Source organism: Myodes glareolus, chromosome 4 (genome assembly GCF_982192425.1).
Source record: "Myodes glareolus chromosome 4, mMyoGla1.1, whole genome shotgun sequence".
Taxonomy (NCBI): Eukaryota; Metazoa; Chordata; class Mammalia; order Rodentia; family Cricetidae; genus Myodes; species Myodes glareolus.
Genome location: NC_142029.1, coordinates 12,800,521 through 12,825,102, shown reverse-complemented (window position 1 = coordinate 12,825,102; position 24,582 = coordinate 12,800,521). Strand labels below are relative to the sequence as shown.

The following is a 24,582-nucleotide window of genomic DNA, read 5'->3' as shown; positions in this document are numbered from 1 at the left end:
GACCACTGTGTCCTAACTTTGATTCTGGGTGCAGGAAGGATGCTTTGGTGGAGTTCCTACAGTCTGATCTCTGTGCCGAAGGAGAAGCAGGGCTGCTGGGGTTCCAGGTCTCCTTGACTTGGGTGTCACCAACTGAGAGTACTGTGAAGACACAGGTCAAAACCTGTCTCCAAGTTCCTTGGCTAGAACAGTCTTACGGAGGAAAAAGGGGAAGGAAGGAGAGGAGGGAGGTGAGAGAAGGGAGGAAGGAAGGAGATGGTAGAAGGAGGTCTCATGGGGTCCTGGCTGTCTTGAGAGTGTCTCCTCCAGCGTCCTGCTCGACCAAGTTCGCCGGCAACTCCACCGCCCACAGGCGGCCTAGGGCGAGGTGGGGCGGGGCGGGGCGGGGCGGGGCTGGAGGGTGGCGGGGCGGCGCGCGGTTGTCAAGCTTGTACTGGGAGATTTGTCTTTGCACTGTGGCTGCCGCCTGCGCCTACCAAAGCAAAGAGGAGACTCAAGCTTCTCGGTACAGACTGTAGTATCGGAGGAGCCTTCCCGTGTCCGCTTGGCCGCCGTCGGGCCACGTCCCGGAGCTGCCACCTGCAGCCAGGGCCGCCAGCCATGCCAGCCGCGCCCGCCCTGCGCCCGCCGCCACCGCCCGCGACCCCGGCCCCTCCGGCACCCACCCGCCCTGCGCCTCCCACCCCGGGTAAGTGCCCGTGGCGACTGTCGATTGGAACCCCACTCTGGAGTGAAGGGGCAACAGAGGCAGACCCCACGGGGCTGCGCTGTGCATGCGTCTGTGCATGCGTGCGTGTGTTGTGTGCATGTGTGCACTTGTGCAACCCCTCTACACCACGGGGAAACTCGCTTGCAAGGGGGTGACAGCGGCTAGAGCTGCTCCGCTTTCTAAGCAGCCAGAGCGCCATTCCTGGAAAAACACACTGGGCAAGTGCTGCAAGGCTGCAGGAGGAAAACGCACACAGGGAGCTGTCAATGATTGATTGTCTTTCATGTGCCAGGCGCTAGTCACCTAGGGACTTCCCTCATTCCATCCTATCTTGAAAGAATCTGTTTTGACGAAGCCACCGCCTTGCCTAGGATCACTCCAGAGGTGGTGTTGTTTCTTGAACCCTGCTCTCTGGAGTGCTGAGCTAGAGAGACAGACAACGAAGAACAAAGGGAGACTAGGAAAAACACACTACAGGCAGAGCATTTGGGCATTAACAGGATAAATCAGAGCGGGAGAAACCTAACCATCAATTCATTTCAAATATAGAGCCACGTTTTTCACTCCTTTCCACGTCTGGCTCTGGGGGCGAGGTGTGGTGGAGAAAGGATAAGGCTGCACCCGGGCTGGGCAGAGGCGTCTGGGGACACCTTCCCAGAGTATCTGCCTGCTGGGAGTGGGGGTGAGAAGTTGTGGAGGGAATTAGGTTGTTGACTCCTGACAGTGAGTCATTCCTCCACCTTACTCCTAAGTGCAGACCATCCTCTTCCTTCTACTTGGTGGTGGCTGTCCAGTGGAAACCAGGTCCCATCGTCAACAACTCTTGTAACACATGGTGGCGGTGTTGGGGAAATGCACCCTGGGATGAGTGTGGTAGTGGCTGTGAAGTGGGGTCTGTTGTTTACAGGGGTAATCTGCTGGGCTGGTGTTGCGCTAAGGGTCACAAAGAAATGGGGTGCCCAGAGTTATAGGCAGGCACGCTTTATCCCTGGGGCAGGCAGCAGAAAGCAGAGTCCTGGGGAGGTAAGCAGGGCTGGAGTGCTGGTTTACCTACAGCCCAACTTCAGCAGAGCTTGTTGGCATGCAATTGTATTGTTAATGATGCCACAGGAGAAAGAGCAGGGAGAGGCAGATGTGATTTCTGAGTTATACTCTCTAACTCTCTTTTCATTTAGTGCTGAAGGCTTTAGAGCATGGTCCTTTTATGATGAGCCCTGCTATGCTTGCCTGTTTGTGCCCTGAGTACTTCATTCCCAGGGGCAAGCCCCTCTGCCTTTGTGGAAGGGACCTTTGCACTGTTTTGCTTGTACATGCTCAGAGCAAGGACTGGGTGGAATTGTACATCTCCCTGGGGCAGCCCCTGACGAGGAACTGGTGAATCTTCAAGAGAACATTATCTAGCTCCCAGGCTCTTCACTAGGACACCAAGTGAGGCATGATGCCCTTTGCTTACCAAAAGTTCCTGGGGCATTCCATCAGGTTGACCGCCAGGCTCTTGACTGGCCTGGCTTGGCTTGCGTTGGTTTCTTGGCTCATTTGTCACCCATTCATTCCTGTGAACAACTGCTAACACGCTAACACACTGTCCTAGGAATTCTTCCTTAGTATATGATTCCAAGGAACAACACGAAACAAAGCAAACAAACAGAAAAATTCAATCTCAAGACAGGGAGTAATTTCCCTCCCGTCCTAGCTTGCCTTCTGCTGCTGGTGTGAACACCATAACCAAAGCACCTTGGGGAGGAAAGGGTTTATTTCAACCTACTGGTTGCAGTCCATCAGGAAGGGAAATCAGGGTAGGAACCTGGAGGCAGAAACTAAAGCAGAGGCAGTAGAGGAATGCTGCGTACTGGTTTGCTGCCCATGGCTTAATCAGCTTGCTTTTTTCGATACAATCCAGGTTGACTTGTCCAGGGGTGGCACTGCCCACAGTGAGCTGGACCCTCCCACATCAATTATTAATCAAGAAAATGCTCATCGACTTGCCTATAGGCCAGTGTGATGGAGACATCTCTCAATTGAGGTTCCCTCTTCCCAAGTGACCTGGCTTGTGTCAACTTGACAAAAACCAAACCAGCACACATTCCCTTTGCTTCTCTTTCTTTCTCTTCCCTCTTTCCTTCTCCCCATTTTTTTTCTCCCCATGTTAACTTTTGAGGGCAGGATCTCATGTAAACCAGGCTGGTCTTGAATTCATGATCCTTCTGCCTCCACTTCTTGAGTGCTGGGATTACAAATATGTACCTCCATATCTGACAGCCTTCTCAGGCAGTGTGTTTCCTCCCCCATCTGCTCAAACAGCAGTGGACAGCCTGGGTCCTCTAGGGTGCCTTTGGATAAATTCACAGAAAGTGCCCTGTCTAGGCTCATGGGTCTTGGTGCCCAGACTGGGACTGGAAAGCCGCAGTGCCGTGGCTGGCATCAGTGTGCCTTTGGCAGTACATACAAGTGTTCTAGGGGGCACAGCCCTTGGGCTTGGGGTTCAGAGAAACAAAGACAAAGTGGAGAGTTGTTAGACTGTCCCAAGTTCTCATTTCTCTCTCTCTCTCTCTCTCTCTCTCTCTCTCTCTCTCTGTGTGTGTGTGTGTGTGTTTGTATGTGTGTGTATGTTTGTGAAAATGTATGTATGTATATATGTATGTGCGCATTTGTGTGTGCATGTGAATGTATGTATGTGTGTGTTTGTGTGTGCACGTGTATTATGTGTGTGTATGTTTGTGAAAATGTATGTATGTATATATGGATGTGCATGTTTGTGTGTGCATGTGAATGTGTGTGTGTGTGAAATGCTCCCATTTCCCAGTCCAAGAGAAATTTCTCTCTTACGTTTCTCTTAGTGTTTGAGGCAAATATTTTGCTTTTCCCTGGACAAGCTGAGTAAATAAAGGTCTTCGTGTCTTTCTAAATGCAACAAGGGGAAGGGAAAGCGCTGGGTGAACCTGGGTCTCACAGCTTCAGTTACAGTGGTGCCTCGCTGGGGTGAGTGGCTGCTTACCCCAGCCTGGTCTCTGCTCAAACAGCAGTGGACAGCTGGAGTCCTCTAGGGTGCCTTTGGGTAAATTCACAGAAAGTGCCCTGTCCAGGCCTATGGGTCTTGGTGCCCAGACATGGCAAGCCACAGTGCCATGGCCATCATCCGTGTGCCTTTGGCAGTACATACAAACATTCCAGGGGACATGAATGGGCTGCTGCTGAGAGGGCTGCTTCCTTGGAGGCCTTTGATTGATGAATGTTCCTTGCTTGGGGTCGAGGGTCCTGTGTGTGTTCATGCCCCAAGTCTCCCCATTTTCTCAGGTGGCTGCCTGCCAACATCTAAATTCATCCTGCATGGTGGTAGACACCCCCTCCTCCTTTTTTCAAGACAGCTTCTCTCTGTGTAACAGTGTTAGATGTCTTGAACTCAATTTATGGACCAGGCTGGCCTTGAACTCACAGAGGTCCACCTGCTTCTGCCTCCAGAGTGCTGGGATTTGAGCCTCTGCCATCACCACCCAGTTGCCAGAGCCCCTTTTAAGGTGCCTATGGGGAAGTCGTTTGAAAGGGGTGTTTCTGTGAACTGCCTTGTAGTGTAGGTCAGAAATCCAGAAAGGTGGAGGAAGAGAAAGAAGACATCTATCTTGGGAATTGGGGAGGGGCTTTGGGTTTCATACCTAGTTGTCCGAGGCTTCCCAGAGACCCCGGGCAAGACTTTGAACTTCTCTGGGAATCCAAAGTCTTCACCTTCCTTTTCATAATGAGAGCCCTGCAACTTCCCTCAGTATGTTCGATGATTAAAGGGGAGATATTTTCATGAACTCATCAAACTGTTATTGAGCAAGCTTGTAAAGTACTTACTTGGGGGATGAGAGGCCATCTCCTAGGGACAGTGGCATGTGTGGAGGCATCATCCTGTGGGCAGGAAGAGAGAAGGGAGATAAATCCTGGGTGGCATGAAGGGAAGTCTCTAGAGCTGCCTGTGCTACCATCAAGGCTAAGTATTCTCAGAAGTTTGCAGATGACAGGGAGCCAGGTCTGTATGGTTACGGAGTGAGGGCTCTCGAGTCCTTCAGACCTGCCTGTGAATCCTGGCTCTGAAACGTCAAGGCCACAAGAGCCTGTGACCAACCCACTCTGAGCTTGTTTCCTTTATTGGTAAGTTGGGCATGTTCCAACTGCTCTGATGTGACCGTGATGTGCAATGCTTACCAGATGCTACAACCAAAACCACTTGAAATTGCTGGCATGCTTAGGCAGAGAAGATTGTTTGACTGTACCAGACTTTTGAGCAGCTTTGGGCATTTGAACCATCTGGCGATGTAGGTAAAAATGGAGATTTGGATTCAGAATGTCTTCTTGTCTGAGATTCCGCCTTTTGTACTAGCTCCTAAACTCTTGTAGGTGTTTCTTGTTTGGGGATCACACTTTTAACACAAGGTCCATAGTCATTCCTTCCCAGGAAAGTCTAATCCTCATGGGGGCTGAGCATGAACCTCTCCAATGAAGGCGATCCCTCAAGCATCACTCCTGCTGGAAGCATCTTTGGGCCTCAAGGTTGACTGAGATTTTAGGAGTGGCTTAGATGAAGTTGGTTGAGCTTCTTGTGGGCGTTGTTTTGGTTTCTCGTGTCTGCAGCTAGAGCTCTCTGGAGATTCAGTTTCTGTGTGGCAGAGACAGTTGGTCTTGGCAGACACCCATGCGTTCCCCCTTCTCAGCTGATGCCGTTGTCTCTGCCCATGGTCCATGAGCACACCCCTCTAGTCCTTTGCGATCCACCTTGGCCCTGTTACAGGGCTTTTGATGGGTCCATCTTTAGTGTGGTCCAGAAGCACTGGGCAGTTCCTGAGCATTGGAGCCATCCCCAGCCGCCAGAGGGACACAGATAGTTTCCAGTGTCTGTGTCTCCTGTCTCCTCCAGGCAGGACAGCCATGTCCGCACTTTCCAGGGATTCTTAGCATAGTAACCCCAACTCCATTCAAACCCTTTCCCAGCTTCTGCTTTGGGGAGGGTCCAACATGGGGTTTATTTGGGTTTGTGTGAGCAGTGACTGTGTGGGTGGGAGTCCTGTTTGCATCTGCCAGGCTTGTCAGGGGACTTCCTCTACTCTGTTCTGTTGCTCTGGTGATTCTGGGGACCGAGTTCCTCAGCTGGAGGAGCGGATATAGAGAAAGCCTTGTAGTCACACTGGGATTCATTAGAGCAAAACTTCTTGTAGTGAGCCCTCAGCTTCTCAGCATTTATTAGTGGAAGCTCTTGCTTGTCTGTCTCTGGACATCAGGTGGGCACTCTAAGGGGCCTCTACCAAAGTCTGTGTGCTTTCTACCTCCCTATCCTTGGTGAGGACTCTTGACCCACACTTTCACTTTTAAAAATTTTGTACTTTTTTTTATCTGTTCATTTACTTTTTTTTTTTTTGAGACATGATCTCATATAGAGCAGACTGGCTTCCAACCAGCTATAAAGCCAAGGGTGACTTTGAACTTCTAATCCTCTCGCCTCCACCTCCTGAGTGCTGGGGTTACAGGAGGGTGTCACCCATGCCTGGGGCTTTGTAAGCATTAGGTAAGCCTCTACCAACTGAATTACACCCCCATATCCGACTGATTCTTGCTTCTAAACGACTCTTCGGGGGTGTTAAGATTAAAGGAAAAGCGAATGGCTTTCTGTGCCGCCCTTAATTGCTGGGAGGGCAGCTTGGTGTTAGTTTTGAAATTTACCTAAATTCACCCTATTTCTAAATCATTAGTCCATTGTTCCAACATTGAATAAAAATGACTCCAGCTTGCCTGCTTGGCTTGCAATCATCTTTGATTCCATATTAAATTATAGCGTGCCGTGGCAGCTACTGGGCGGCTAGAGTTTCGTTATTTCCTTGAGATCCCGAGAAAGTACCCTTGTGACCGGATCTCTGTAGTGCATGCTGCAGATTCTTAAACAGTGGGTTGCGACCCACGTGGGCTGTATAACCAACCGAAAGTGGGGCAGGGGGGTCACAAAACACTTGGCGACAGAAAGGTTTCTGAATACACAACCAAAGATTAATTCAAAGGCAAAGTACATAATGAGTCGGAGGTGTTTCCGCCAGTGTTCATGGTGCCTCCTCACGTGGTTTCATTGCCCTTTGCCCTTTGTGTGCTGCGAAACTCTTTAACCCCAAGGAACCTTGGGTAAAACACCTTGGCTCTGATTCAAGAGCAGTGTCTTTTATGGTCTGTAGTGTTGCTATCCCTGTATATACGAAGTTTCCTGCTCTTATAAAAGCACAACGATTCAATTCGAAAAGACTTCTGACGGTTTTTAATGTTTTCATGTTGCCATTCATCAGCATGCAAGTATAAAATTAGTAATATTTGTAACGTTTCAGAATGATTGACTTTAATAATAGTTGTTTAAATTTCTGGCTTGAGTTTCACAAAGAATGATTCAATGAATTTTGACTTGGGATTAGGACAGAATTTCTAACAGTTTCAAAATGGTCCCAAACATATTTTTGCCATCTCTTTACTATGTATTTATGCAAAATGACATTCTCAGTATTGATAATTATGAAATCAAAACATCTGTCAACTCTTGAGAGACCCTGAAGATGCCTGTACCCTACAGAATCAGAGCTGTTGGCACTGGCATCGCGTTCTTGTGACCGGGCTAGAGAGTATATGGACCCGAGTCTGGGTCTCTGGCAGTCATGGAAGAAGCTGTGCATGGTAGCACATGCCAGCAATCCTAGCCCTGGGGAGATGGGCACAGGAAGATCCCCAGAGCGCCTTGGCCAGTCAGTTTAGCTGAAAGTGACCTTCAGCTTCAGTGAGAGAATGCTTCAAAGAGAAAATAAGGTGGAAAATGATAGAGGAAAACATCTGATATCAACTTCTGGCTTCCACATCACACACATGTGCACATGTCCTCCTCACGTATGCCCTTTGATCAGATGCACACCCACCTCCCGAGAGACTGTACACTCCCTGGGGACAGGCAATTTGTCCCTTGTCTGTGTTTCCCACTCGCAGAGCATCTACAGAGAAGCGGATCCCAGGGGCATGGGCTCCTGCAGGACTCTCCAGGAAGGTGGGGAAAGCTTGGGAAACCCCACTGTCTTATGAGCCTAACTCCTCACCTCCTCCTGTTCTCTCCGGAACTTACACAGTGTTACATAGCCTCGGACCTACTGATTACAATGAGGAGGAGCTGGCCGCTGTTGAGAGTGGGTTTGGCTTCTTAGGGTTTTACCTTCTTCCATGACTGTGGGTAACATAACTCTTCCAATACCTCTCACAGTGTGTGTATATGTGTGTGTGTGTGTGTGTGTGTGTGTGTGTGTGTTCATACCAGAGGGCAACCTTGCATGTTGTTCCTCAGTAGCTCAGCAATTTGTTTTTGAGACCGTGTTTCTCATTTGGCTTGGAACTTGTCAATTAAGCTAGGTTGGAAGCAATGGATCTGCCTTATGGTCTCCCCAGTGCTGGGGTTTCAAGCAGGCACCATTGCACCCAGCTGTTTAATTTTTGCATGGGTGCCGGGGATTTGAACTCAGGTTCTTATACTAATGCAGAAAGCACTTTACCAACCAAGCCCCTCTCCCCAAACCCTCTTCTGACAGCTTTATACTAGTTCTTACATCAATCAACACACTTCTAGTTAAAGCTATTCCCAGGCATATTCAAAAGATGATTAAAAAAAAAAACGAACTTACTGAAGTTTCTGGAGGGAAGCTGGTTTGTGTATCAAGTTTCCATTATACACTGAAATTAACGTTTAAGAAACATATGTCACTAAGTATTTTTACCTTATATTTTGCAGTAAGAAAGCATAAAAAATGATTTCATGAGCTCAATTTGCTTTTCAAAGTAGCTCAGAATAAATAAATAGGCATATCCTAGAGTTGAAGTGCATTTATGGAGGGAGGGAGGGAGGGAGGGAGGGAGGAAGGGAGAGAACAAGGAGACGCACAGAGCCTCTGGGCACCACAGGGTCCCGCTCTACAGAGGCCTCTGGGCACCACAGGGTCCCGCTCTACAGAGGCCATGGGCACCACAGGGTCCCGCTCTACAGAGGCCATGGGCACCACAGGGTCCCGCTCTACAGAGGCCATGGGCACCACAGGGTCCCGCTCTACAGAGGCCATGGGCACCACAGGGTCCCGCTCTACAGAGGCCATGGGCACCACAGGGTCCTGCTCTCACAGAGGCCATGGGCACCACAGGGTCCCACTCTCACAGAGGCCATGGGCACCATAGCCAAGTATAGGGTTATAGACGTTGTAAAGGCAAACAGCTTGGGTTCAGCGTGCATTTCTCTTTGAGACACAATCTCTCACGTGTGTAAAACCCACCTGTGTCTGGTCACAGACTCCAGTAGTCCACACATCAAAGACTTCTTGCAGACAACTGGCACTTGTCAGTAATAACACAGCCTGGGTAACAGCAGATGGTGCCAGAGGTAGCCGCCTCTGCACTGATGCTAAAGACGGGCCTGGCAGGCCGGACTGGTTAACATAAAAGCAAGTGTAAGGACATCATGTCCCAAGTCATGTTCTTAACCTGTGCACATGTTGAGAAAACCAAAACGATAGGTTCTACTTCAAAAATAGAAAGGAAACAGAAAGAAGTTGAGTATATATTAGCATCAGCTCCCTTTATATTTTGGGATTTGGGGACACCTGCAGCCCCAGGCTTACAGAGCCTCCAGCATCTGACTTAAGAGAAAGTCCCAGTTTGTGGGTGGAAATTTGCTGGGGTTGGCTGTGGAAGTCGCTTGGTGCTTCTCCTCGAGCACTGCTTTATTAAGTTAGACTTTTGATGATCTGATTGTTTTACGCTCAGACCAGACAGCTGCAGAGGTTTCCCTGCCCTTGAAGAGGGTGTTTTCCAAAGGTGTTGACACCGGGAGAGGAAGACAGTCACCATGCTCACAAGAAGGAGGGACTCTGGGAGCTCTCTGACAGTCTAGGGTTCTGTGTCCTGGCCATCTGTGATGGTTACTTCCTGCTTTCTAAACCGTTTAGTCTGTTATAAAGCAAAACCAGCAAGTCTGCCCGGCCTCTCTCTGTTTAGGTGCTTATATTTTCTTTGTGGCCGGTACCAAGCAGTGAAGCATGTTGGTGGAGATGCAGGGGTGGGCGTAGAAGCAGACTGGGCTTCCTCCCTGGACTCCAGGATGCTGGCTGGGACAAAGGCACAGTGTGGGGGTTCTTAAAAGCTCTTAGGAGTGCAGCAACAGTTAGGGAGAGAAAGAAGACTCAGTTGGCCGAGTGTTTGCCATGTAGGAGGATCTGAATTCATATCTCCAGTACCCAGGTTAAAAGTCAGATGTGACAACATAGGCTTCCAATCCCATGCTGAGGAGAGGGCAGGACAATCCTGGGGCTGGCTGGCCAGCTAGTCTAGCCAGTGAGTTCTCCTGCAGTGAGAGAGAGGTGAGAAGGTTCCTCTGGTAGAGGCACTTTTGTCTTGAGCCTGGTGACCTGAGTTTGACCCCCAGAATCCCATGAAAATGAAGGAGAGGGCCAACTTCACATTTCCTGACCTCCAGACTCACACATTAGTGTGACTGTACACTATTGTCTGTAAGTGAACACACATAATAATTACACACAAGAAATAAAGTGGAGAGTGCTCAGGAAGACACTGGGTCGCTCTCTTTCTCACATACAAAAGCATACATGTGCAAACATGGACACACATGTGCACACAGACCCACATACATAGACTCACACAGAGATCATGAACGGTGGACTTTTTGCAGGATGGAGTAGAGCATTAAGTATCTGTTCATTTTATGGGGAAAAAGGAAAGTTTTACATTTCCCATGTTGCCTGGAGTAACTGTCAGAAACTCGGCCTTCCTGACGCATGAGCCATCTCCATCTGGAGATTGTGTTTCTTCAACCTACAATTAACTACCTTCCTCTAATACAGTAGGTCACAGGCATATCCTTTCTTAGTTAGTAACTTTCTTCCTTACGTGTTCTTCATTCTTTCCATTTTCTTGACAATATCTCTTTTTAGGATAATAGCTTTAAAATTAGGTTACCAGGACAACCACTGATAACTGCCGTGAACTAACCACTCATTCACTTACACGTAATTACTGAAAGTCTACTCTATGCCACTGTGGTTGATACAGAACCATCGTAGTAGCTGTGGTATTAGAGATGGAGGGGCCAGGGCAGAGGTCAGAGCATCTCAATTCCTCCGTTGGGACTGTTCAGAGGGTTGTTGCTGGGGCGGACGATGTGTGTCCTTAGCAGATGACTCAGAGTAGGGCATGGGGTCTCTGGCAGACCTGAGCAAAGGAGGGGTCTCTGAAATGAATGGTCGAGAGGCACTCGGGTGAGCTCTGGGAGATCCGTCACTGGTATGTTCACACACACATTTTTATAGGTGCACATGTATGTAAGATGGGGAGGATACTCATATGTGGGGTCACCTCTCAGCGTGAGTTTGTGGAGAACTCCAGGGCATGCCTAGGAATTGTCATTTTGGGCTGCTTTCTTGTGTTTCTCCGGCCTCTCTGTCAATCATCATTGATCAGGCCTGGTGTAAATGTCGAGTATGTGTGTGGAACTCATGGGTGAATGGAGCAAGTTCAGGCAGCAGAAGGTAATGCATGGGAAAACAGGGCATAGAGAGGCCCTCAGTGCCAACACAGCAAGAACAGTGGTTAGAGGTAGTGCCTACCTTGAGATGGGGGCCTTGTCACCAGTCAGAGGCATGCTGAACCTGCAGAAAACTGACTGAGAAGCTTTAGATAAAATGTGGGGCAGAATAGCTGGGCATGGTGGCCCACACCTTTAATCCCAGAGGTCAGGAGGCTGAGGCATGGTGATCTCTCTGAGTGTGAGGTCGGCCTGGTCTACATAGCAAGATCCAGGGTAGCCAGGGCTGCACAAAGAGACCCTGTCTCAAAAGGAGGAGGAGGGAAAGGAAGGAGGGAAGGAGAGAGAGAGGACAAAAGGGTAGAAAACCCCATGTATGTAATTGACATGCTTTCCTGGCACATTCTGAAGGTTACAGACTCAGGCTGCAGGCTGTTTGCATTAATACCACCTATGGCTTCCTACATCTAATGCCCGTACACTGCTAGCCCACCTTAGTCCTGGCAATAACTTGGTATGCTCGGAATCTTCCCAAGCAAATCCATTTATTTTCCATTTATTTAGTAGACTCCATTCTTGCAAGCCATGCTTCTTCTTCTTCTTCTTCTTCTTCTTCTTCTTCTTCTTCTTCTTCTTCTTCTTCTTCTTCTTCTTCTTCTTCTTCTTCTTCTTCTTCTTCTCTCCTTCTCCTCCTCCTTGTTCTTTTTTTTTTGCCACATGGCAAGAAACAGTATTGAAAGGTTTCCTAAAGAAACTTAGCCATCACTCCCTAGGGAAGCCAGGAGCTACCAGGGGCCACTGGGGGTTCTGAGGCCATCTGTGTTTGATGCTCTCGGAGAGTGGTGTGGACTCTGTCGGGGAGCTGTTCTTCTTGCAGGGACACAGCCTGCCTCGGTGGCACTGTGGTCACAATGTGCTGAATGCTTGCTGCACACACCAGAGCTTATGGCTGGCACCTCACTCCCATCTTTACCAGGTGTGCCACAGAGGCAGGATGCTCTGTGATGCTCTCCCAGCCCCTGCTTCTCTGAGTGAGCGCTGGGATGGCTGCCAGAGTGCTGTGGACACCTGATGCTGTGTCAAATGTTCATCATCCTTTTCCTTCTTCAGGCTAGAAGAAAACGAAACCCAATCTGAATCCCACCCGAGGTGGAAGAAATGCTTTCCCTTACTCTGCTTTGTGCTGACGATATTCTCTTTTACTCTTTTTCCCCCCACTCTGTCTGGAGGGACATCAGGGAAGCTCACCTGTTTATCACCAGCTCTGGGAACAGGGTGTGACTGTGTTTTGCCCAGTGGGATGCTGGCTGGCTTTACAGCTAGGGCAAAGCTGAGCTCTGGCTGTTTTGCTGAGGCGTTGATGCCCATTGCTGAGTCTAGTATTTGTTCCATTTTCTGCTTTTTTTGTTTTTGTTTTGCGAGACAGGATTTCTCTGTAGCTTTGGAGCCTGTCCTGGAACTAGCTCTTGCAGACCAGGCTGGCCTTGAACTCACAGAGATCCGCCTGCCTCTGCCTCCCAAGTGCTGGGATTAAAGGTAGGCGCCACTACCACCCGGCCATCTGTTCCATTATCTCCGCAGACCCTGAAAGTTTGTTTTCATTCACGGACAAAGGACAACCTGAATGCACCAGAACTCTTGTTCAAAATGACTCAGGATCCAGGAAGAGTTGCTTTGGTGCCGGCTGATGGCCTGCGTGGTGACTGCTGTCTGCTCACCGTCTGCAGCTGTAGTTGTATATTTATCAGGGGCTGCTTGCCTATTGATAGTTGCTTTCATAGGCAAATATTTGTGTTCAGACAGCCTTTGCACCCAACACAGTTCTCCTGAGACTGGATTTGTGATTTTACTTTTGTTGACAAAGGATTTCTAATTCAACACAAGCCGTTCTTAGGGATTTTTACCAGAAAGTCAAGTGGATCACATAAACCACTATGTTATTAAATATTTATGGGAAGTGTCTTGTCAATCGGGTGTACCTAAGTCTCAAATAACAGCACCGTGTAGCAAGGCAATATTTGTCTTCCTTGGAATTCACACATTTCATTTGTATTATTAATTGGAACAAAAATCATTCAAAACATTTACCTATTATTTATTTTGCAACCAGCTCCACTATTGCCCAAATGAAGCATTCATTTCTCATGAATATGAATGAAATCTATATTTAAAAGTATTCATTTTTAAATTATATGCATGTATGTTAGTATGGGCACATGAGTGCAGGTCTCTTAGGTAGAGACCAGAGGAGGGCACTGGACCCCCTGAACTGGAGTTACAGAGTTCCTGAGCAGCAGCTGTGGATGCGCGGATCTGAACTCTGCTCCTCTCCGTGAACATCAGGTGTGTCTAGCCACTGACCAATCTTTCCATCCCCATAAAACTGTATATTTCTGAAACACCCTTCTTTAAATTATCTTAATTGCTTACTATTCAGCTATTTGTGGTCACTGATGTGGTCTTACTAGGGAGTCAACATCACTTAAACGAGGGTTTGCGGGGGCAAGGGTTTGAACTCACCATGTAGTTCAGATTAGCCTCCAACTCATGGCAATCCCCCTGCCCCAATATCCTGAGGACTGGGGTTACAGGTGTACACTACCAGATTCCACTCTGAAAAAGTGGCCATTTAAAGAATCTTCAGGCGACGTCAGTCTTCTGTTCTGTACAGTAACAGGGAGGGGGACCCTGTTCAGATGCGCACATGACCCTGGGGCAAGTCCCAGGTGCAGGTACTGACCGATGGTTCTGGTGTCTTTCCATCCATCTAACCCATCCAAACAGAACCGAGTAAACGAAGACATGTGAATTTGCTCTTTAAAAAAAAATTGCAGATGGGCAGTAGTGATGCACACCTTTAATCCCAGAGGCAAAGGCAGACAAATCTCTGAGTTCAAGGACAACCTGGTCTGCAGAGTGAGTTCCAGGACAGCCAGGGCTTCACAGAGAAACCTTTAAAGTTTTTTAAATTTTATTTTTATTTTATTTTTTATTTGAATGGTGCTGTGGATGAACTCCATGGCCAAGGTATGTTGGGCAAGTGCCCTACTGTGGAGTCAATGACCACTGACCAGTCCAGACCTGGGACTTTGCCTTTCTAGTGCTTTCAGTAGCCCTTTAGGGAATGCACTTCTTACTTTTCTGTCATCAAACATCTGACAGAGAGTAACTTCGGGGGAAGCAAAGTTTGTTTTGGTTCACAGTTTGAGCAGATAGAATCCGCTGTGGCAGAGAAGGTGTGGTGACAGATGGCTTCTCGGCAGCGGGGCATGCGACAGGCCCTTGCTCCTATCTCAGCTGAAGAGGGAGAGAGGACAGGGCCTCTCAAGGAGCCACTTCCTCCCTTGGGCGGCTCCACCTCCTAAAGGTTCTGCAGTTTCCCAGCCAGGATCTCTCTGGGGGTCCAGTTGTTCAAACACAGGAATCTGTGGGCTACATCTTACCTTTAGACCCTAACTGGGAGAAGTGTGCTAAGTCTCCCTCTAGCCTGGTGTGTCTGAAGCGCTGTACGACACTGACCAGTGGCCCGGGGAATCTGGAGTAACCAGACAGCACAAGTCAGTGGTGGTCTGGCATCTAGATGGCTGGGAGAGAAGCGGGCACAAGGTGGTCCTTCTGAAAGGATCTACTGAATAGCCTTTCTTACATAGCACTCAGCCAAGCTACTAAGATCTCCTCTACTCGAGTTAGGTTTAACAACTCAGGCCAAAGAAAGAAGTCACAGGGCCTGGAAGCTCCACCATTTGGGATTTCACGGAGTGGGTGAAAAAAGCCTCAGGGATGTAGTTGTAGGTGAACTGGCAGGAAACACTAAACCCAAGGACAGGAAGGAAAGAGCAGCTGTCCCCAGAGATGGCCCCTGAAGATTCAAAACAGGCCAGCCTCCTCAAGTGTCCTAGAGAGAGACAATGTGACAGACACGGTGGACTGGCAAGAAAGAGCCTGTTCAGGTAGAGTTTAGGCCACTTCAGAACCAGTCAGAGGAAAGAGGAGCTGGGGAGAGCATGCCAGGCAATGGCTGGAATGCCCATCTGGAGGAAAGGGAGCCGGAGAGAAGGGTCACCATTTCTGCCAGCTCCGGGAGCAAACGGGGCCATGTTCATAGCAATGCCCAGTGTGCTGAGTCCCAGCAATCTTCCGCTCACACAGGCCCTCTACCAGCAACCTCAGTCCACAGAGCATTGAACCACTGAGGTCTCCTGTGGCTCCGCCTCTTCCCCCAGTTGCTATGCAACTTCTGACCCCTCCCTCTGTTGACTTCCTGTTGTCACCATCTCTTCTGTTTCTGCTGGTCCTGTGCTGGGCTGCAGGCAGGGGTGGTTCCTCTCACCTGTACCTGGTCACCTGGGGCCCAGAGCTCATACAAGCTTTGGAAATGTAGCCCCCTCCCCTTCCCTTCTCCCTGTAGCTCGGAGGTTCTTTTTTTTTTTTTTGCAATTTTCTTTTTCTTTTTTTTTCAAAGTTTATTAAATTATAAAAGTTTCCATTTCCGCCCCCTCCCAACACCCTCCCACTCCCCCCACTCCCTCTCCTCCTCCCTCTCCATCCCTAATAGCAGTCAGGGTTTCCTGTCCTGTGGGTAGTTCTAGTTCCTCCCCCCTCCCTCCAGGTCCAGGAAGGTGAGTATCCAAACAGACTGGATCCCAAAAAATCGAGTATATGCAGAGGAAACAAGTCCCAGTGTCATTGTCAATGGCTTTTCAGAAAGACTCCGGGCCAGCCACATTCAGAGAATCCGGCCACATTCAGAGAATCTGGTTGGATCACGTGCTCATTCAGTCCCAGTCCAACTGGCCTTGGTGAACTCTCATTAGATCAGTCCCCTTGTATCGGTGGGTGATCGCACCCCTCACGGTCCTGATTTCCTTTTTCATGTTCTTTCTCCTTCTGCTCCTCATTTGGACCTTGGGTGGCTCAGTCCGGTGCTCCAATGTGGGTCTCCGTCTGTATCGCCATCCATCGTCTGATGAAGGTTCCCTCTGGTCTTGCCTTCTTTGCTCACGTTCTCTTTCCTTCTGCTTCTCGTTTGGACCTAGGGAGTTAAGTCCAGTGTTCCAATGTGGGTCTCTGTCTCTATCTCCATCCATCGCCAGATGAAGGTTCTATGGTGATAAGCAAAATATTCATCAGTATGGTTATGGGCCAAGGCGGTCCAGGCACCCTCTCCTCTGTCCAGAAAACAATCTGGGGGATCTCTCCTTGGACCTGGGATCCCATTTATAATCAAGTCTCTTGTAAACCCTAAAATGACTCCCTTAGTTGAGATATATTCTTCCCTGATCCCATATCCATCCTTCCTCCCTCCCCCCCCATCCCAGTCCCCCGAGCTTTCCCCATTCCTCCCCTACTCCCTTCTCTCTAACCCTCTCCCCTTCCAACAACTCTCCCACCCCCCCATGCACCCGAGGTTACCTGGGACTCTTGTCTATTTCCAATCTCCAGGAGGATAACTATATGATTTTCTTCAGGTTCACCGTCTTATTTAGCTTCTCTAGGATCATGAATAATAGGCTCAAAGACCTTTAATTATGTCTAGAATCCACTTATGAGTGAATACATACCATATTCCTCTTTTTGGGTCTGGCTTACCTCACTCAGTAAAGCGTTTTCTATGTCCATCCATTTGCATGCAAAATTCAAGATGTCATTGTTTTTTACCGCTGAGTAAAACTCTAATGTATATATGTTCCACACCTTCTTTAACCATTCTTCTATTGAGGGGCACCTAGGTTGTTTCCAGGTTCTGGCTATTACAAATAGTGCTGCTATGAACATAGTTGAACAAATGCTTTTGTGGTATGATAGGGCATCTCTTGGGTATATTCCCAAGAGTGGAATTGCTGGGTCTTGAGGGAGGTTGACTCCCAGTTTCCTGAGAAACCGCCACACTGATTTCCACAGTGGCTGCACAAGTTTGCATTCCCACCAACAATGGATGAGAGTTCCCCTCTCTCCACATCCTCTCCAGCATAGGCTATCATTGGTGTTTTTGACTTTAGCTAATCTGACCGGTGTAAAATGGTATCTCATAGTTGTTTTGATTTGCATTTCCCTGATCGCTAAGGATGTTGAGCATGACCTTAAGTGTCTATTGGCCATTCGAAGTTCTTCTGTTGAGAATTCTCTGTTCAGATCAGCACCCCATTTTTTAATTGGATTAATTAGAGTTTTAGTGTCTAGTTTCTTGAGTTCTTTGTATATTTTGGAGATCAGGCCTTTATCTGATGAGGGGTTGGTGAAGATCTTCTCCCAGTCAGAAGGTAGCCTTTTTGTCTTACTGACGGTGTCCTTTGCTTTATAGAAGCTTCTCAGTTTCAGGAGGTCCCATTTATTCATTGATTCTCTTATTGTCTGTGCTACTGGGGTTCTACCTAGGAAGTGGTCTCCTGTGCCTATGTCTTGTAGACTACATCCCACTTTCTCTTCTATCTGGTTCAAAGTGGTCAGATTAATGTTGAGGTCTTTAATCCATTTGGACTTGATTTTTGTGCATGGTGATAGATATGGATCTACTTTCATTCTTCTACAGAATGACATCCAGTTATGCCAGCACCATTTGTTAAAGATGCTTTCCTTCTTCCATCACATACCTTTAGCCCCCTTGTCGAAAATCAAGTGTTCGTAGGTTTGTGGGTTAATATCTGGGTCTTCTATTCGATTCCATAGGTTGACTTCTCTGTTCTTAGGCCAGTACCAAGCTGTTTTCAATACTGTAGCTGTGTAATAGAGTTTGAAGTCAGGGATGGTTATACCTCCAGAAGTTCCTTTATTATATAAGATTGTTTTGGCTATCCTGGGTTTTTTGTTTTTCCATATGAAATTAATTATTATTCTCTCAAGGTCTGTGAAGAAGTTTGATGGGATTTTGATGGGGATTGCATTGAATCTATAGATTGCTCTTGGTAGAATTGCCATTTTTACTCTGTTGATCCTCCCAATCCAAGAGCAAGGGAGATATTTCCATTTTCTGGTATCCTCCTCAATTTCTTTCTTCAAAGACTTAAAGTTCTTGTCAAATAGGTCTTTCACTTCCTTGGTCAGAGTTATCCCAAGGTATTTTATGCTATTTGTGGCTATCGTGAAAGGTGAAGTTTCTCTGATTTCCCTCCCTGCTTCTTTATCCTTTGTGTATAGGAGGGCAACTGATTTTTTGGAGTTGATCTTGTATCCTGCCACATTACTAAAGGTGTTTATCAGCTGTAGGAGTTCTTTGGTAGAGTTTTTGGGGTCACTCATGTATACTATCATATTGTCTGCAAATAACGAGAGTTTAACTTCTTCCTTTCCAATTCGAATCCCCTTGATCCCCTTATGTTGTCGTATTGCTATTGCTAGAACTTCTAGCACTATATTGAAGAGGTATGGGGAGAATGGACAACCTTGTCTTGTTCCTGATTTCAATGGAATGGCTTTGAGTTTCTCTCCGTTTAGTTTGATGTTAGCTGTCGGCTTGCTGTAAATAGCTTTTATTATATTTAGGTATGATCCTTGTATCCCCAATCTCTCCAACACCTTTATCATAAAGGGATGTTGGATTTTGTCAAATGCTTTTTCAGCATCTAATGAGATGATCATATGGTTTTTTTCTTTCAGTTTATTTATATGATGGATTACATTGATGGATTTGTGTATGTTGAACCAGCCCTGCATCTCTGGAATGAAGCCTACTTGATCATAATGGATAATTTTTCTAATGTGTTCTTGGAATCGGTTTGCCAGGATTTTGTTGAGAATTTTTGCGTCGATGTTCATGAGTGAGATTGGCCTGTAATTCTCTTTCTTGGTTGTGTCTTTATGTGGTTTTGGTATCAGGATAACTGTAGCTTAATAAAAAGAGTTTGGCAATGACTCTTCTGTTTCTATATTGCAAAATACCTTAAGGAGTACAGGTATCAGCTCTTCTTGGAAGTTCTGGTAGAATTCTGCATTGAAACCATCTGGCCCTGGACTTTTTTTGGTCGGGAGGTTTTTGATAACAGCTTCCAATTCTTCGCGACTAACAGGTCTATTTAGATTGTTCACCTGGTCTTGATTTAACTTTGGTAAATGGTATTTATCTAAAAACCAATCCATTTCTTGTACATTTTCCAACTTTGTGGCATATAAACTCTCGTAGTAAGATCTAATGATTCTCTGAATTTCTACTGTGTCTGTTGTTATGTCCCCCTTTTCATTTCTGATCTTATTAATTTGAGTGCTCTCTCTCTGCCGTTTGATTAGTTTGGCTAGGGGTTTGTCAATCTTGTTGATTTTCTCCAAGAACCAACTTTTTGTTTCGTTAATTTTTTGGATTGTTTTCTGTGTTTCTATTTTGTTGATTTCAGCCCTCAGTTTGATTATTTCCAATCTTCTACTCCTCCTGGGAGAGTCTGCTTCTTTTTTTTTTCCAGAGCCTTTAGGTGTGCTGTTAAGTCTCCAATATGTGCTTTCTCTGTTTTCTTTAATTGGGCACTTAGTGCTATGAACTTTCCTCTTAGCACTGCTTTCATTGTGTCCCATAGGTTTGAGTATGTTGTGTCTTTATTTTCATTAAATTCAAGGAAGACTTTAATTTCTTTCTTTATTTCTTCCTTGACCCAGGGATGATTCAGTAGTTGACTGTTCAACTTCCACGCGTTTGTAGGCTTTCTGGTGTTCGAATTGTTATTGAATTCTAACTTTATTCCGTGGTGATCCGACAAGACACAGGTGGTTACTAATATTTTTTTGTATCTGTGTAAGTTTGCTTTGTTACCGAGTATGTGGCCAATTTTCGAGAAGGTTCCATGAGCTGCAGAGAAGAAGGTATATTCTTTCCTTTTTGGGTGGAATGTTCTATAGATATCTGTTAAGTCCATTTGATTCATTACCTCTAGTAATTCTCTTATTTCTCTGTTGAGTTTCTGTTTGATTGACCTGTCCATTGGTGAGAGAGGTGTGTTTAAGTCTCCTACTATTAGTGTGTGTGGTTTGATGACTGCCTTGAGTTCTAAAAGTTTTTCTTTTACATAAGTGGGTGCTTTTATATTAGGGGCATAGATATTCAGGACTGAGTCTTCCTCCTGATTAATTGTTCCTGTTATGAGTATGAAATGTCCATCTCCATCTCTTCTGATTGATTTTAGTTTGAAGTCAATTTTGTTAGATATTAGAATGACCACACTCGCTTGTTTCTTAGGTCCCTTTGCTTGGAAAACCTTTTCCCAACCCTTTACTCTGAGTAGATGTCTATCTTTGTGGTTGAGGTCTGTTTCTTGTAAACAGCAGAATGTTGGATCCTGTTTTCTTATCCAGTCTCTTAGTCTGTGCCTTTTTATAGGTGAGTTGAGTCCATTAATATTAAGTGATATTAATGACCAGTGGTTGTTGATTCCGGTTATTATTTTTGTGTGTGTGTGTGTGTGTAGTAGAGTTTGTGTGTTTCTCTTCTTTGAGTTGTGGTTGTGAAGGGTCGCTAGATGTCTGGGTTATTGTAGGCAGTGATGGCAATGTTGGATTCCTTGGGTTGCGGTTTTCCTTCTATTACTTTCTGTAAGGCTGGATTTGTGACTACGAATTGTTTAAATTTATTTTTATTCTGGAATATTTTGTTTTCTCCGTTGATAGTGAACGATAGCTTGGCTGGGTATAGTAGTCTGGGTTTGCATCCATGGTCTCTTAGTTTCTGCAGTACCTCTATCCAGGATCTTCTGGCTTTCATGGTTTCCATAGTGAAGTCTGGTGTAAGCCTGATAGGTTTACCTTTATAAGTCACTTGACCTTTTTCCTTTGCAGCTCTTAATATTCTTTCTTTAATCTGTATGTTTTGTGTTCTGATTATTATATGGCGAGGGGATTGGTTTTTTTTTGATCCAGTCTATTCGGCGTTCTGTATGCTTCTTGAACCTTCATAGGAATATTGTTCTTTAGATTGGGAAAGTTTTCTTCTATAATTTTGTTAAATATATTTTCTGGGCCTTTGATCTGCAGTTCTCCTTCTTCAATCCCTATTATTCTTAGATTTGTTTTTTTTTAATTGTGTCCCAGATTTCCTGAATGTTTTGTGAAGAAAATTTGTTGGATTTGCCGTTTTCTTTGACCAGAGTATTTATTTTCTCTATGGTATCTTCAGAATCTGAGATTTGTTCTTCTATCTCTTGTATTCTATTGGTTATGCTTGATTCTGTAGTCTCCGTTCGTTTACCTAGGTTTTCCATATATAACCGGTTCTCGGTTTGTGTTTTCTTCATTGCCTCCATTTCAGTTTTCAATTCTTGGACTGTTTCCTTTACCTGTTTGATTGTTTTTTCTTGGTTTCTCAGGGTATCATTCACGGATTTACTTATTTCTTCAAACTTTTTGTTATATTTCTCATCCATTTCTATACTCATTTCTTCAAACTTTTTGTTATACATCTCATCCAATTCTTTAAGGGAGTTATTCATATTCTGTTTAAGGGACTCTATTGCCTTCATAATGGCACTTTTTTCCACTTCTTCTGGGTTAGAGTGTTCAAGTCCTTCTATTGTAGGTTCGTTGGGATCTGGTGTTTTCATGTTGTTTTTCAGATTGTTGAAGGAGGTCTTGCCTTGGCATCTGCCCATCTCTTCCTTCAAATGCTCTCTATTGGAACTTCTGGTAGCGGGTCAGGTTCCCTTGTTGGGCAGGGAATTCACTGATAGAATGCCTACCTTTCCTCAGGCAGGCTATTGAAGCACAGGCACTCCCTCTTTCCGGGATGTGCCTACAGCGCAGGCCCAGCGTGCAAGGCAGCTGAGCTGGGGAAATTTTATGGCCCCAGTGGGAAGGGAGAAATATAGGAATTTGTACCTGGATGGAAGCTGGAATGGCAGGCGGGAGAGCTTAGCAGGGTGGAGCCAGCAGTGCAGGGTGACCTGGGAGTCTATGGGGTCGGGGAAAGTCTGAGCTCCTCCTCGCAGGGCCCCTGCCGCAGGCCCAAAGCAAACTCACCCCAGCTCGGAGGTTCTTGAACCAACTTTCTTGGTTGGTTCTTGAACCAACAGGGTAAAGCGCCATGTTGTTCCCCTTTATTTTCTCTGAGTTGGGGTCTTAAACTCGCTATGTACTGGAGGATGGAGAACTTTAGATTCTCCTGCCTCCATTTCCCAAGTGCCGTATTCCAGATGTGCACCCCACATCCAGATTATGCAGTACCGGGGAGAGAACACAGGACCTCATGAATGCTAGTACCCTACCAGCTGGCCTACACCCCAATTTCTGTTCCCTCTTCAGACACAGAACCTGGAGCCTGGGCACAAAAATGCCTTCCCTGCTATTCCCTAGCCTTCCGGCTCTCTTGGCAACTGGTGCCAATAAAGGTGTACACCCAAGTCTGGCCTGTTGGCTGTTCCCGGTGAAAGGTAACCATGCGGGACCTCCCTTGTCCCAGTTCTCTGTAACATGTTTTGATAATATCACAAGTTCCTCACTATAAAATTAAACACTTGCAGGCAAGCAACACTCCTAGGAGACCCTGGGTTTTGACTCTCTATCCTTGCTACTCAGAGTATGGGACAGGGACCAGTAACATTGATTATGAGAAATGCAAATTCTGGGGCCCACCCCCAGAAGACTGAACGGATACCAGTGTACATTTAACAAGTTTCAGGTGGTTTCTGTGCACTCTGACATGCAGGAAGGCCTGGACTACAGGACACAGCTAATTGGAAATTAATCAGCAAGCTTCTGGCTTAATCATTAACATAGGCACTCAAGGAGGCAGCAGGTACAGGAGGGGAGAGCTCAGAGCCTGGGCACCTCCATTTTTTTCTGTCCTAGGGTATCTTTTTATTTTGTCCTTGGGTATCTTTAGACTGTCTCCTGAGGTCCTGGGACCTCCAGGAAAGAGAAACCTGCTTTCTGACTGCAAGAGGGGAGGAGTTTCAGGCAGTAAGTGTGGCAGAGTTGGAAGTGGCCCTGTGATATGTGATGGGTGGGAGCCGGGCACCAGCTGACAGTGAGCGAGTAGGCCGAGGTAGAAGGGACAGGCATTTTGAAAGGTGCCAGGGATAGACCTTTAAAGAGAGGAAGGTATGCTCACTCAGAGATGCTCCGGAAGTGAGGCGTGGTGGCACACACCTGTAATCCCAGCACTTGAGAGGTAGAGGCAGGAGGATCAGGGCTTCAAGATCATCTTCAGCTATGTAGGGAGTTCAAGACTAGTCTGAGCTACATGAGATCTTGTACTTAAGGAAGGACCCCAGGAATACTGGAGGCAACATGGGGGTCACAGTCCTTCTCCTGTGGCTGTCATAAACAGTTTAGGAAAAAATAATCAGGCTGAATAGACTAAGGACTGGCAGGTGCCACTCACAGAGCCCCGGTCAGGTGCTGGGACTCTGTGCTGGCAGGCACTTAGGGACGTGGTTGCCAGGGGTCAGCAGATAAAACCAGTGCCAAGTAGAGACACTTCTAGACAGTAGCAGAGAAACAAGCTTACTCTCCTTTTGGGTGTCTCAGTCACCGTCACGAAGGCGGTAAAGATCAAAGGTGACACTGTGTGGGAGAGCCTGGTGTGTCGCCAGGGATGACAGTGTGTACAGAGCACCATGGCACTTTGGTTTCCTTCGTCAGTGACTCCAGTTTGCATCCCGTGGATGCTGGCTGGGTTTCTGAAGTGCAGACGAAGGGAAGCATTTCCGCAGCTTTCTGTGAGGCCATGTTCCAGCTTTAAAATTCATTTAGGAAACTCTCCTTGGGGTGTTTGCATTATCAAGTGTGGCTTCACAGATGTTTCTCTGATGGCGTATCCACAAGTGAGCGGAGTGAGTTTGTTCCCAAACGGTGTCTGGAAAATGCCCAGAACAAGCGACTCGGTGTGAAGGGAAATTTCTTCCAGTCCTCTCCATCTCTGCCTCCTCAGTGAATAGTCTCAGCACCGAATCTGCAGGCTGCAGCAGTTCATCTGGGGAAATCACCAAGAACTGAAAGGCTAATAACAGGGAACGTATGTATATTAAGGGGAATTTCCCTGTTAGGGAGAGAGAGTTAATAACTCTCTATTAGAGTGATAACTCTTTATTTTTATTTATTTATTTTGTATTGGCTATTACAGGGTATTTTAAAACATCAATTTCATTTTTTTTGTTGTTGTTTGTTTGTTTTGGAGATAGAGATAGGGTTTCTCTGTGTAACAGTCCTGGATGTCCTAGAACTCACTCTGTAGACCAGGCTGACCTTGAACTCACAGAGATCTGTCTGCCTCTGCATCCCCAAATGCTGGGATTAAAGGCATTTGCCACCACTGCCTGTCGATTTCCACTTTTTAAATACACACAGTTTCTAAATGCTCCAGGAACAAATAGGTATTATTTATGTCCTGTAG

The 24,582-nt window shown here is 46.6% G+C and overlaps 1 protein-coding gene across 1 annotated transcript in view; it reads left to right on the top strand.

Moving 5' to 3' along the window:
- The first annotated feature begins 425 nt into the window (after window positions 1-425).
- Dclk3 (doublecortin like kinase 3) overlaps window positions 426-24,582 on the top strand; it is a 53,442-nt gene continuing 29,285 nt past the window's right edge. Inside the window, exon 1 of the mRNA XM_085688935.2 lies at window positions 426-688. Within this exon, the coding sequence (XP_085545061.2) occupies window positions 601-688 (88 nt within the window). The 5' untranslated portion in view covers window positions 426-600. The remainder of the gene's footprint in view (window positions 689-24,582) is intronic.